The sequence below is a fragment of the Triticum aestivum genome, chromosome 1A, assembly GCF_018294505.1.
Source record: "Triticum aestivum cultivar Chinese Spring chromosome 1A, IWGSC CS RefSeq v2.1, whole genome shotgun sequence".
Taxonomy (NCBI): Eukaryota; Viridiplantae; Streptophyta; class Magnoliopsida; order Poales; family Poaceae; genus Triticum; species Triticum aestivum.
The window spans coordinates 483,469,934-483,482,464 of record NC_057794.1 but is presented as its reverse complement, the minus strand read 5'-3'; the positions used below and the strand labels follow the sequence as shown (position 1 = coordinate 483,482,464).

The 12,531-nt window shown below is 42.8% G+C and overlaps 1 protein-coding gene and 2 non-coding genes across 3 annotated transcripts; 2 read left to right on the top strand and 1 right to left on the bottom strand.

Moving 5' to 3' along the window:
• Positions 1-4,963: 4,963 nt before the first annotated feature.
• Positions 4,964-5,036, top strand: TRNAK-CUU (transfer RNA lysine (anticodon CUU)). The gene has a single exon. It is a non-coding gene; the product is annotated as a tRNA-Lys (tRNA).
• Positions 5,037-5,372: 336 nt separating this feature from the next.
• Positions 5,373-5,445, top strand: TRNAK-CUU (transfer RNA lysine (anticodon CUU)). Its single transcript has one exon. It is a non-coding gene; the product is annotated as a tRNA-Lys (tRNA).
• Positions 5,446-5,921: 476 nt separating this feature from the next.
• LOC123059012 (kinesin-like protein KIN-10C) lies at positions 5,922-9,606 on the bottom strand. The gene is made up of 13 exons (XM_044481677.1): positions 9,280-9,606; positions 8,900-9,065; positions 8,597-8,797; positions 8,329-8,500; positions 8,037-8,242; positions 7,661-7,965; positions 7,489-7,574; positions 6,964-7,178; positions 6,833-6,879; positions 6,696-6,717; positions 6,542-6,610; positions 6,416-6,454; positions 5,922-6,307 (listed from the first exon to the last, which is right to left on the bottom strand). Exons 1-13 carry the CDS (start codon positions 9,453-9,455, stop codon positions 6,263-6,265), a joined length of 1,749 nt encoding a protein of 582 aa, XP_044337612.1. The 5' UTR covers positions 9,456-9,606; the 3' UTR covers positions 5,922-6,262.
• Positions 9,607-12,531: the final 2,925 nt, after the last annotated feature.

Sequence of the window (12,531 nt, the reverse complement as noted above, 5' to 3'; positions counted from 1 at the left end):
ATAGCCCCTTACCTTTTTCACCTGATGTATATATTTGGTCCAACCCTAAAAATTAGGAGGCCTTGTCCCATCCATCCTTTCCCTTTGCGCCGCCGCCGACCCACCTGGTCTCCTCCTCGTCTTCCCCACCTAGCCAACCAGCTTCCTTCTCCGATCCATCGCCGCCTCTCACCTTCTCCGCCTCGTTTTCGGCAGCTAGCCAACCAGTGCCTCCCCTCGATCCAGCCGTCCAGGAGGATGTTGCCGTGGTCACCAGGCACATCTCCCCGACGCCTCCTTCTCCCCATGTCGTTCCCCTCTGGATCCCTCTCTTTCTCACCTAGTTTTCCCTCTCTCTCTCACTCTGGTTCACAGGGACGTCGCCATGGCCATCGCGTCGACGTGTGACCACCGAAGCTCCACCGGCGACCAGAGCCACCGGCCGCCCGAGCCTCGTGCGCTTCTGCCTCGAGGATATCCTCGTCCCCAACCAGGACACCATGGTCAGCCTCCTCTGTTCGAACCGCCGTCGCCCCATTATTCTTCAAGCCGTGGTCGTGCTGCCGCAGAAGTGCCGCCATGGATGCTCGAACCTCCCTCTGCTTCCCGCGTGGGACGACCCTAGCACCGCGCTCCTGCTTTGCCTCGAACAGTTGCAGCGCCACACGCCTCCTGCACGCGCGCACGCACAGCCCGAGCTCCCTGGCTCGATCCGGTCCCCGTTGACCGCGAGCGTCGGCTGGGTCTTAGCCGTGCCAGACCTAGCTGCCTTCCCTCCAACTAATGTGCTAAGCCCATGGTGAGAACACCCCTGGCGCCCCACCCCTTTTTTTCCTGTTGTTGAGGCTTTGCGAATTTAGCTATTATCCTAGGTTTTGCAGTTTTATAGAAAACCCCTTGCACAACATGCATATAATAACTCACAAACGGTGCATCATTTTAAAACAAACTTTATATGAAAGATGCTTAGAATTTTGTGTAGTTTCATAATATGTCATTTCCATCCATGTTTAAAATGTTTAAACATGCTTTTTGGTTAAATTTGTCCCTATGCCATGTTAAAATGATTTAATTCATAACTAGATAACCGTAACTCGGAATTTAATAAACTTTATATGTAAATGAGGTGGAAAAATGCCTAGTTTAACATGGTGGCATCACTTTGCATGTTTAACAGCTATAAAATTGTTTTTAGGACAGAATAGTACCAAACCTAATATATGCATATGGGGATTTACCGGAATTGTTGTTCGTTGCTTCCGGCCTCATTTAAACTTGACTAGATAGGTAGTTTTATTTTGCTTCACCCCCTTGCCATTTTAATCAACATTTAATCTTGTTGGGTACCTAAACGAGCGAGAACTAAATAAGTCACGTGGTGTTTCATCAATATGCAACGGAGTTGCATATTGAGCTCCACTTAATTTGTAGGATTGTTTGTGCACTTTGCCATGCCATGCATATTTAAACCGGACATGCATCATACTTGATTGTGCATCATGACATGATTATGTGATGGTTGTTTACTATGTTGTTTGCTCCTTTCCGGTGTTGCTTCTTTGGGTTGGTTCCGATAACGTCGCGTTTGTGAGGACCCGTTCGACTACGTCCGTTTGTCTTCTTCATGGACTCGTTCTTCTTCCTTGCGGGATTTCAGGCAAGATGACCATACCCTCAAAATCACTTCTATCTTTGCTTGCTAGTTGCTCGCTCTTTTGCTATGCCTATGCTGCGATATCTACCACTTGCTTATCATGCCTCCCATATTTTTTAACCAAGCCTCTAACCTACCTTGTCCTAGCAAACCGTTGCTTGGCTATGTTACCGCTTTGCTCAGCCCCTCTTATAGCGTTGTTAGTTGCAGGTGAAGATTGGAGTTGTTCCTTGTTGGAACATGGATATTTTGTTGGGATATCACAATATCTCTTATTTAATTAATGCATCTATATACTTGGTAAAGGGTGGAAGGTTTGGCCTTATGCCTGGTGTTTTGTTCCACTCTTGCCGCCCTAGTTTCCGTCATATCGGTGTTATGTTCCTGGATTTTGCGTTCCTTACACGGTTGGGTTATAATGGGAACCCCTTGACAGTTCACCTTGAATAAAACTCCTTCAGCAAGGCCCAACATTGGTTTTACCATTCGCCACCTAGCCTCTTTTTCCCTTGGGTTAGGCCAGCCCAAGGGTCATCTTTATTTTAATCCCCCCCGGCCAGTGCTTCTTTAAGCGTTGGTCCAAACTAAGCGATGTCCGGAGCTACCAGGGGCAACTCTGGGCTGGCCCACCCGACGTCTGGCTCATCTGTGTGCCCTGAGAACGAGATATGTGCAGCTCCTATCGGGATTTGTCGGCACATCTGGATGGCTTTACTGGTCTTATTTTACCATTGTCGAGGATGTCTTGTAACCGGGATGCCGAGTCTGATCGGATTGTCTTGGGAGAAGGAATATCCTTCGTTGACTGTGAGAGCTTGTGATGGGCTAAGTTGGGACACCCCTGCGGGGATTTGAACTTTTGAAAGTCGTGCCCGCGGTTATGGGCGGATGGGAATTTGTTAATGTCCGGTTGTAGAAAACCTAAAGCTTACCTTAATTAAAATGCACCAACCGCGTGTGTAACCGTGATGGTCTCTTTCCGGCGGAGTCCGGGAAGTGAACACGGTGTTGGAGTTATGTTTGACGTAGGTTGTTTTAGGATGACTTCTTGATCATAGTTGTTCGACCGTGCTTTTGCCTTCTCTTCTCGCTCTCATTTGCGTATGTTAGCCACCATATATGCTAGTCGATTGCTGCAGTTCCACCTCATACTTTTACCCTTACCTATAAGCTTAAATAGTCTTGATCGCGAGGGTGTGAGATTGCTGAGTCCCCTTGACTCACAGATACTTCCAAAACCAGCTTGCAGGTGCCGATAATATCGTGCAGGTGACGCAGCTGAGCTCAGGAGGAGCTCGATGAAGATCTTGTCCTTTGTGTTGTTTCGTATCAGTCGATCAGTAGTGGAGCCCAGTTGGGACGATCGGGGATCTGTGTAGCACTTGGGGTAGTCTTCTTTTATTTTGGGTTCCGTAGTCGGACCTTGATTGTATCTGGTTGATGTAATGCTTTATTCATGTAATTGTGTGAAGTGGCGAGTGTAAGCCAACTATGTATCTCTTTCCCTTATGTATTACATGGGTTGTGTGAAGATTACCTCACTTGTGATATTGCTTTCAATGCGGTTATGCCTCTAAGTCGTGCTTCAACACGTGGGAGATATAGCCGCATCGAAGGCGTTACATAGTCATAGGAACATATATAAGTTATGGAGAAAGCAATAGCAATAAACTAAACGATCATCGTACTAAGCTAACGGATGGGTCTAGTCAATCACATCATTCTCCAATGATGTGATCCCGTTAATCAAATGACAACTCATGTCTATGGTCAGGAAACATAACCATCATTGATTCAACGAGCTAGTCAATTAGAGGCATACTAGTGACACTCTGTTTGTCTATGTATTCACACATGTACTAAGTTTCCGGTTAATACAATTCTAGCATGAATAATAAACATTTATCATGATATAAGGAAATATAAACAATTTTATTATTGCCTCTAGGGCATATTTCCTTCAATGGTATCTTAAATCTGAAAAAGTTTGTTGTTGCCTTCCGCATTCGGTGGTTGTGGTTCGAACGGATGGATCCAATTAAGCCTTGGGTGGGGCTGGGGAACCCCTATAACAGTGCTGACCGTGACATTTTTGTGGCCGCTACCAAAGTGGAGATTGGTGATGGCCTTCGTGCTTCTTTCTGGGAGTCAACCAGGCTTGAGGGGCTAAAGCCCAAAGATATTGCTCCCTGCATCTTCTTGCTGTCTAGAAGAAAGAACTACTCGGTCCAAAAGACAATTCACAACAACTTTTGGGTTTCCCTAATTAACATTGGTGCGGGCATATCCATTCATCATCTAACCGGGTTCTTCAATCTATGGGAAAAGCTCTCCCTCATCAACCTCAACCCGGATAGGGCGGTTACCATCTCCTGGGAGCTAACAAATAATGGTCACTACTCTGTTGTGTCGGCCTAAGAGGTCCAGTTCAGGGGCTTAGTTGACACGAAACTTGTGCAGGTGGTCTGGAAGAGTTGGGGCCCTCCAAGTTTTTTGCTTGGCTTGTTATCAACAACATGATTTGGATGGCGGACTAGCTACAGCGACGAGGATGGCCTAATTGCAACCTTTGCCCCATCTGTAAACATGTTCAAGAATTGGCGGCACACCTTCTCTTCCAATGTAGATACACAGCTAGAGTTTGGGGTTTCAGCAAGGTTTGGCTTGGCCCTCATGACATGAACCTTCTGGAGTGGGGTCACATGAACTCAGTTAAAGATTGGTGAAGCCTCAACGCGACCAGGAAGACGCAGCCCAAAAGGATGCTCATCTCCCTCATGCTACTCGAAATACGGAAGGAACAGAATGAAAGGGTGGAGTTATTGTCGCCAGAATCAAAGAAGAGTGTGATTGACGATGTCTCGCAGAAGCAAAGCATTTTCCTAATTCAATGCCGCAAGAGTGGTGTTTTGTAATTCGGCCTTTGGCAACAAACTCTAAACCTTCTTTCTTATTAAATGAAAATGGCAAATCTTTTACCGAGTTTAAAAAATAAGTACCGATATGAATTGTTTTTCCGTGCGAGGAATGTACTCGAACAATAGATTTGTGAGGCAGCAACTGGGCTGTGGAGCAGAGGATAGATGTTTTGCTCATGTCTCAAGCTGTATGTCTAGTCTACGAAATTCCTTGCAAACACGGCAAGGCTACTTCCGGTTGCACATACCGTGCGTACTCCTTTTGAGATGCCAACAATATTCAGTTTAAGCATTTGCATCTTCAAGGACATCAAATTACGTTATCTTGGTGTTAAAAAAATGTTTATCTTGGCTAAATTGCTGACGCCTTAGCTAAGTAATCTAAACGTAGAAAATGTAAAATTTGCGTGCAGCCCGTCTAGCTCAGTTGGTAGAGCGCAAGGCTCTTAACCTTGTGGTCGTGGGTTCGAGCCCCACGGTGGGCGTCCGTGTATTTTTTGTTGTTTTCATTATTTTCGGTAACATTGGCTTTGCTTGATTCAACTCATACTAAAAGTTTTTGTATGGACTACAATCCACGCGGATACATTTTTACAAATGCATCAAAACTAGCGACATATCTTTACAAATTACATTTGTTTGCTTCAACTGGTACTAAAAGATTTTGTATGCAATATTCAGAAGATTTCCTAAACATGTTTAGAGAATACAATCCACAGGGACACATTTTTACCACTGTATATCTTTACAAATTAAAATCCAGGGATATGCATCAAAACAAGTACACAATCATGCCATGGATTCTTACAAATTTGCGTGCAGCCCGTCTAGCTCAGTTGGTAGAGCGCAAGGCTCTTAACCTTGTGGTCGTGGGTTTGAGCCCCACGGTGGGCGTCCGTGTATTTTTTGTTGTTTTCATTATTTTCGGTAACATTGGCTTTGCTTGATTCAACTCATACTAAAAGTTTTTGTATGGACTACAATCCACGCGGATACATTTTTACAAATGCATCAAAACTAGCGACATATCTTTACAAATTACATTTGTTTGCTTCAACTGGTACTAAAAGATTTTGTATGCAATATTCAGAAGATTTCCTAAACATGTTTAGAGAATACAATCCACAGGGACACATTTTTACCACTGTATATCTTTACAAATTAAAATCCAGGGATATGCATCAAAACAAGTACACAATCATGCCATGGATTCTTACAAATATGCAAACCAGGCAAACTAATGCTTGATTAGTAGACACCCAAAAAAAGTAATGCTCAATCTTCTGTGAAACATGCAAATCATCTTCACATCGAAATAGTTCACGCACACGGTTTGCCAAGCAGAACTCATTTTCAGTTGCTCGTGCATGGAAGCTAATATGCAAGCCATTCAATATATCAGATTCCAGAGAAAATTTGCATCACATCAAGAAGACAAACCATTCAGGAAGACAAATTACAAGAGAAAATTTGCAAAGGGAAAATTACAAGAGAAAATTGCAACAAGACCCATTGCCCTAGCAATAGCATCAGCAGCAGGCCGACTGTTAATAGTACAACTACAACTATGTCAACGACAGGCTGACAGTTCACAGTACAGGTACAACCCCATCCATTGGGTCACAGATGGTGAACAATATGACCCAGCATCTCCAAGGTGGTAGAAACGGCAGTCCATTCTGTGTTTTCAGGCAAGAGTCCATTCCAGTGATCATTTGAAGATTCCTGTGGCTGTTTTCCGCAGGATGTCTTGGATCTGTTTGATGCAGTATAGACAAGTGTTTAAGAGCGCTGTTTGTGCACATATATTGTACAAGAAAGAAAACAAGAATGTGTCAGAAAAGAAAGTCAGCAGAAGCGTTACTTGTTTCGTTGATAGACCTATATTCCCCAAGTCCGAAAGCTGCCAAATCACATTATGTTAAAAAGCTGACAAATACAGGTGACCTTCACATTCAGTATTAAGGATTTCATGGTACAGAAATCTTACAGATTGGAATGGTCTGGGCGAATCCTCCCGGAGCTCAAGAATGTACTCCGCTCTCTTTTCACCAATTCCCTGAAGAAGAAATGGGAAACATTAGTAGGAAAAGGACATGCCGCTATACCATCCATTAGATTATTATGAAATATAAGGACCATACTTTTAGTTGCTGTAGCTCTTCCCTGCACCCATGGATAGGCCGAGTAAATAATTAGAAAGGATAAAAAGATGCCTTGTGCGTTTAACAGAAGCCAACTACATAAATGAACTATAAAAAAATTGAGAGTTTGAACTTACTTGTTCGCAACATTTAAGAACTCGAGATATTGTTGAATAAGAGATTCCTGCGTAACATAGAGATCTTTAGAAATAGGTACTGAACTAAAACAGGTTGCTGATATATGAAATAGGAGAAAAATCATGCAGACCTTTAGGTTAGATCCAAGTGCATTAAACTTATCAAGAGGTGTACCATCTGGATTCTTCTCAACTATGTGACATGCTCCTATTGGAGTTTTGGGCTCCAATGGAGGGTAATTGACATTACAAGGAGTCATCATGTTTGGAGGAATGGGAGAAAGAGCTTTCCTAAAAGGAGATTCAGACTTGTCCTCTTTGCAAGGTGTTAACGAAGGGGGTACCTCTGCATAAAACATGTCATATGGCTCAGACTCTAAAATGGAAACATAGATCAAGTTCCGAAGTTATACAACAAGCAAACGACAAGTAGATTGTGCACGCTTACTTTTAATTGAATAGCTACCTTTTGTAATTTAGACAGTTTCATTTCTGCATAAGTCCATTGTTGGTGCAGCTATCGTTTTATATGTTTTTTTGCTCTTGTGTGTTCATTAGAGTTTTCCTTTTTGTTTCTTGGCTTACTGATCTTCGTACATTCAGAATCTATATCCAACACAAATATAAAACTCATCTGCATATTTCAAACAACACACCTTTCTTAGTTGTCTTTGCTTCATCTCGTGAGCTTGGCTTTGGTGTGTTTTCAACTGCTGTATGGACTGCTGAATCAAAAAGCACCCTGTGCAACAGAAGATAAAATAGCTCAGAGCTTGTAATTTCAGATGGTCTATGTCAGACTTGCAGAGCCAAATTGGAGACACTGACTTTTTTATCTTAGCACCGTCTTGGTCCGTTGCTTTAGCTCTTCCAGACACCCGGGCAGATAGCGGTTGTTTCACATGGCTCATGGAAGAAGGAGTCCTCCATCCGGTTGGGGAGAAAAGTCCATTCATTCTTTGGGTGCTCTTAGTTTTCCCCCTTGATTCCAGCCACAACTGCAATTTTGCTTCCATGTCCACCTTTACTTTTGGAGTGTGTTCCTTGCTTGCTGAAGCCATGTTGGTCACCATATGTCCTGAACGAGCAGCCATACCTATTGTGTGGACTGCCTCCTGGTATACCACAGGATTCTGTGACAAATGAAAAGCAATCAGCATGGATTTATACTCTGTGGGATGAGACATCTTGAGCAGTAACTCACCAGGCAAGCTATCATCACAGCACGGCTATTGCCTCCTAGAGAATCTTGCAGAATGCGGGTCAATCTACTCTCTCTATAAGGTACCCGTGACTCATTGTTTTTGAGAGCTGAAATGACATTAGACAATGCAAACAGCGATGAATTGATTTTAGAGCTTTCTTGAAGGCGGATCCCTTCATTGCAAGCCCTTCTATTGTCCTCATTTCCTGAAATGAAACCAACACAGCATGTCTTAAACTGGATGTCCAAAGCTTTATACGTTATATCCACCTTATTGCAGGGGGGGTCGTACCAGCAAGGTCGATGAGGTTAAGCTTCCCTTTGACAGTATCATTACTGACCCTTATAGAAACCACAGCGTGGCTTCTACTTGAAACATCGTTCAGGCCTGTGTGAGCGGCTTTCCTCCTCTGCACACCTATCGAGTAGACTTCCTGAAACTCCTCCATGGATCGCACGGGGACCTTAAACAATGAAAAGACAACAGTAAGCGCACTGCCTAAGGTACATTCCAGCAAACACGTAGACTCAAGGATGATGACCAAGCGCCAGCACATTACCCAAGCCAAGCCCTTGAGCTGCAGGTTACCAAATTTGTCATCCAGTGCCATGATCTCCTTCGCCTTGGGCTCGAGCAAGTCATAGCACCGTTCCATGTACACCTCGTAGTATGAGATCTCGACGGAGCACCACGTGCCGGTACAGCGCGCCAGGATCGTCGCGACCGACAAGGGGATGAGACCCGGCAGATCTTCGCTGCCCTGCGTGGCAACAAGGTTTGTTTCAGAAATAGGCTCTCAGTGTGGCCGTGCGACATTTCGACAAACAGGTTATGGGCAAGGCCGGGAGAATGGAGTGGGCACCTGCATGGTGTAGGTCTTGCCACTGCCCGTTGCCCCATAGGCAAACACGGTCGCGTTGATGCCCTCGAAGATGCCCGGGATCAGGGCGCTGACCTCCTGGTCGAATACGTCGGAGACCCTGTCCTCCTTGCCGAAGTAGGCGTCCACCTTGTAGCACTCGCTCCGGCTGCATGGATCAGGAACAAATCGGATTACCAGAGGAAGGATCACGGAACAGGCGAGCAAAAGAGGCAGAATTATCCGTCGGCGCAGCTACAATAGGAGTTGATCAGATCTCGAATCGTGTTACATTTCCCTGGCGGCTGCACCAGGAGGGAAGGGAGCTGCGAATTTTAGGAAATTAGAACAGGAACGTCTCCGAGGGTTCTAGAGGTGGGTACCTGGTGTGCTGATCCTTGAGCTGGACGGTGACCTCGCCGCCGGGGTGGCTGCCGATGAGGGAGACGCAGGGGGGCACCGCCGCTGCGCTGGCCTCCGAGGGGAGGAGCGGGCGCACCCGCAGCACGACGCGCACTGGCTGCGAGGAGGAGGAGGATGAGGAGGCGGCGCTCGCCATTGGGGAGAGGCTACGCGGTACACGGGACGGGGCGGGGTCGAAGGCGCGGAGTAGATCGGGATGAGGCGAAGAGCACGGTGGCCGTTGTGAAGCTGCCGGGGAAGCGGTTCGAATTTGAACACGGGAGGCGGGTCTGACGAGGAACGCCTGGGCGCGGTGAGCACGCGAGTAGCTCGTGTGACTCGTGAGAGCATCTCCTCGAATATTCTACCCGGGCCTGGTGTATTAGTCTCCCTTGTATTCCCTATTTCGTACCAAACTTTGATTGTAAATTTAATTAATAAAATACAAAATCTATGCGGTGCAAAAATAAAGGACGCCGATAACTGCCACACGTGTGGCATGATGGACACCCGCTCACACGATCCTGTGTGGCATACCGTGCAGGCAGCCCACACGATTTTGTGTGGGCGGATATTAGAACTGCCCACACGTGTGGCAGGAGGAGCATCCTACCACACAACTCCTTCGATACAACGGGATCGATCTCATATACGAATTCGTTTGACAGAGAACTCACACCCCACACGCCTCCATCAGACCAGATCCCTTTTCCCTGTGAAAAAGAGGAACAAAAAGCCCACTAACAACAAATTAAATGAAAAGGCCCAGTTTTTGGTTTTTTCTGTACAAATAAAAGCCCAGATTTTGCTCAGATACTAAAAAAATGCCATCAGCTGCTTTGAAAATAGCAGAAAATGTCATTCGAGTTTAACCAAACTATTTGCCATTATATTTGTTTTTAAACAATGGCAAAGGTTTATGAACACATATATAATGCCCACAATGAAATATGGCAAATCTGCCATGACAACAAAAATCAATATTGCCATGTGAAAAAACGCAAAAAAGTTGAAAAAATCATGTGAAAAGAACACACAAATTTGACAAGACAATAAAAGATAAAAATGCAATTGCATTTTTAATTAAAAATGCCATGAAAGTTTAATCAAAATTGCCGTGTTTTGAAGGAGAATTTTGCCGTGTGTGAGAAAAAACACAAAATGTTGAAAATCAAGTATGAACAAAGAGATTTTCCATGGCAGATTGGTATCAAAGAATTGCCGTGTTTTGTATGATGAATTTAATGTGTGTTGAAAAACACAAAAAGTTTGGAATTCAACTATGAACAAGAAACTTGTCATGGCAAATTCGTATCAGAACTTGCCACGACGAAATTCATGTAAACTAAATTTGCCATGAACAAGAAAAATTGCCATGGCAGATTCATATTGAAACTTGCCATGGCAGAAAAGATCATTTAAACTAAATTGCCATGATCAATAAAATAAATTTGCCATGAATTGTAAACTAAATTTGCCATGAACCAATAAACTAAAATTTGCCATGATCAAAAAACCAAATCTATATCAAAACTAGGCACGGCAGACTTATATCAATAATTGCCATGTTCTGGTATGATGAATTTGCCATGTGTGCAAAAAACAGAAAAGTTAAAAAATCATAAATATGAACAGGAAAATTGGCACGACAGAAATTCACATAAACTAATTTTTCCATGACCAAGAAAAATTGCTGTGGCAGATTCATATTGAAACTTGCCATGGCAGAAAAAATCATGTAAACTAAATTGCCCTGATTTGAAAATGTATCAAAACTTGGCATGGCAGATTTGTATCAAGAATTGCCATGTGTTTGGTATGATGAATTTGCTGTGTGTGTAAAAAACACAAAAGGTTGAAAATCAAATAATATGAACGAGAAAATTGCCATGGCAAATTCGTATCAAGAATTGCCGCTTGTTTGTATGATGAATTTGTCGTGTGTGAAAAAAAACATAAAAAGTTGAAAGTCCAGTATAAACAAGAAAAATGCCATGGTAGATTCGTATCAAAACTTGCCACGGCGAAATTCACGTAAACTAAAATTTGCCACGATTTGAAAACTAAATTCGCCATGACTAGTAAACTAAATTTGCCATGAAACAAATAAACAAAATTTGACATGATCAAATAAAATCAGTTTGCCATGATCAATAAACTAATTTTGCCATGGCCAATGAACTAAATTTGCCATTATTAACAAACTAAAATTGTCGTGGTTAACTAAGAAACAAAAGCATAAAGATTGTTGTGGGCGTGTTAAAAAAACTAAATTTGCCATGACTAGTAAACTAAATTTGCCGTGAACCAAATAAACTAAATTTGACATGATCAAATAAAATCAGTTTGCCATGATCAATAAACTAAATTTGCCTTGGTCAATAAACTAAATTTGCCATTATCAACAAACTAAATTTGTCGTGGTTAAGTAAGAAACAAAAGCATAAGCATTGTCGCGGGCATGTTAAAAAATGAAATTTGCCATGACTAGTAAACTAAATTTGCCATGAACCAAATAAACTAAATTTGACATGATCAAATAAAATCAGTTTGCCATGATCAATAAACTAAATTTGCCATGGTCAGTAAACTAAATTTGCCATGGTGTTTTGCTTATAAATAGAAATATACGTTATAGAATTGCCATCGATAAAAGTTTAACAATTTCCATGATTTCTGACCTCAATCTAACCACATGTATTCTGTAAATAACAACACCAGATAATTAACAGGCCTCGTGACCTGGGGTACTACTACAGGTACACATGTTTGGGCCGAATTTATGACAACCAAAAAAGGTTTTAGGACAGAAGGGAGAAAGTTTTAGGGCATTAGAAACTTGTAGCAGATGATGTAAACTTGGTGCCCAAAACTTGTTGTTTGATGTATTTGATTTTTTTAGAATAAATTCTTCAATTACTTAAAGTTTAGGAATGCAATCACGTCCAACAATTTTCAAGAAGAGCCTAGGCAAACCGCAGTTCGTCATTTGTAACACCCGGAAAATCATGCTACACTAACTCCAGACTAATGGTGCCAGGTCATCAAGATTAACTAAGCCAAATTACCACTTGATAAAATCAAAGACAATTTCAATATTTAAAATAAAATCAAATAAATTGTTTCTTCAAATAGTAAAATTAAAATGTTCACAATATTCTATAAATTCCCTGATCGTTGTCATGTTGAACCCAACATTATTTGACCCACCAATTAAATCCTAGAAAATTAAT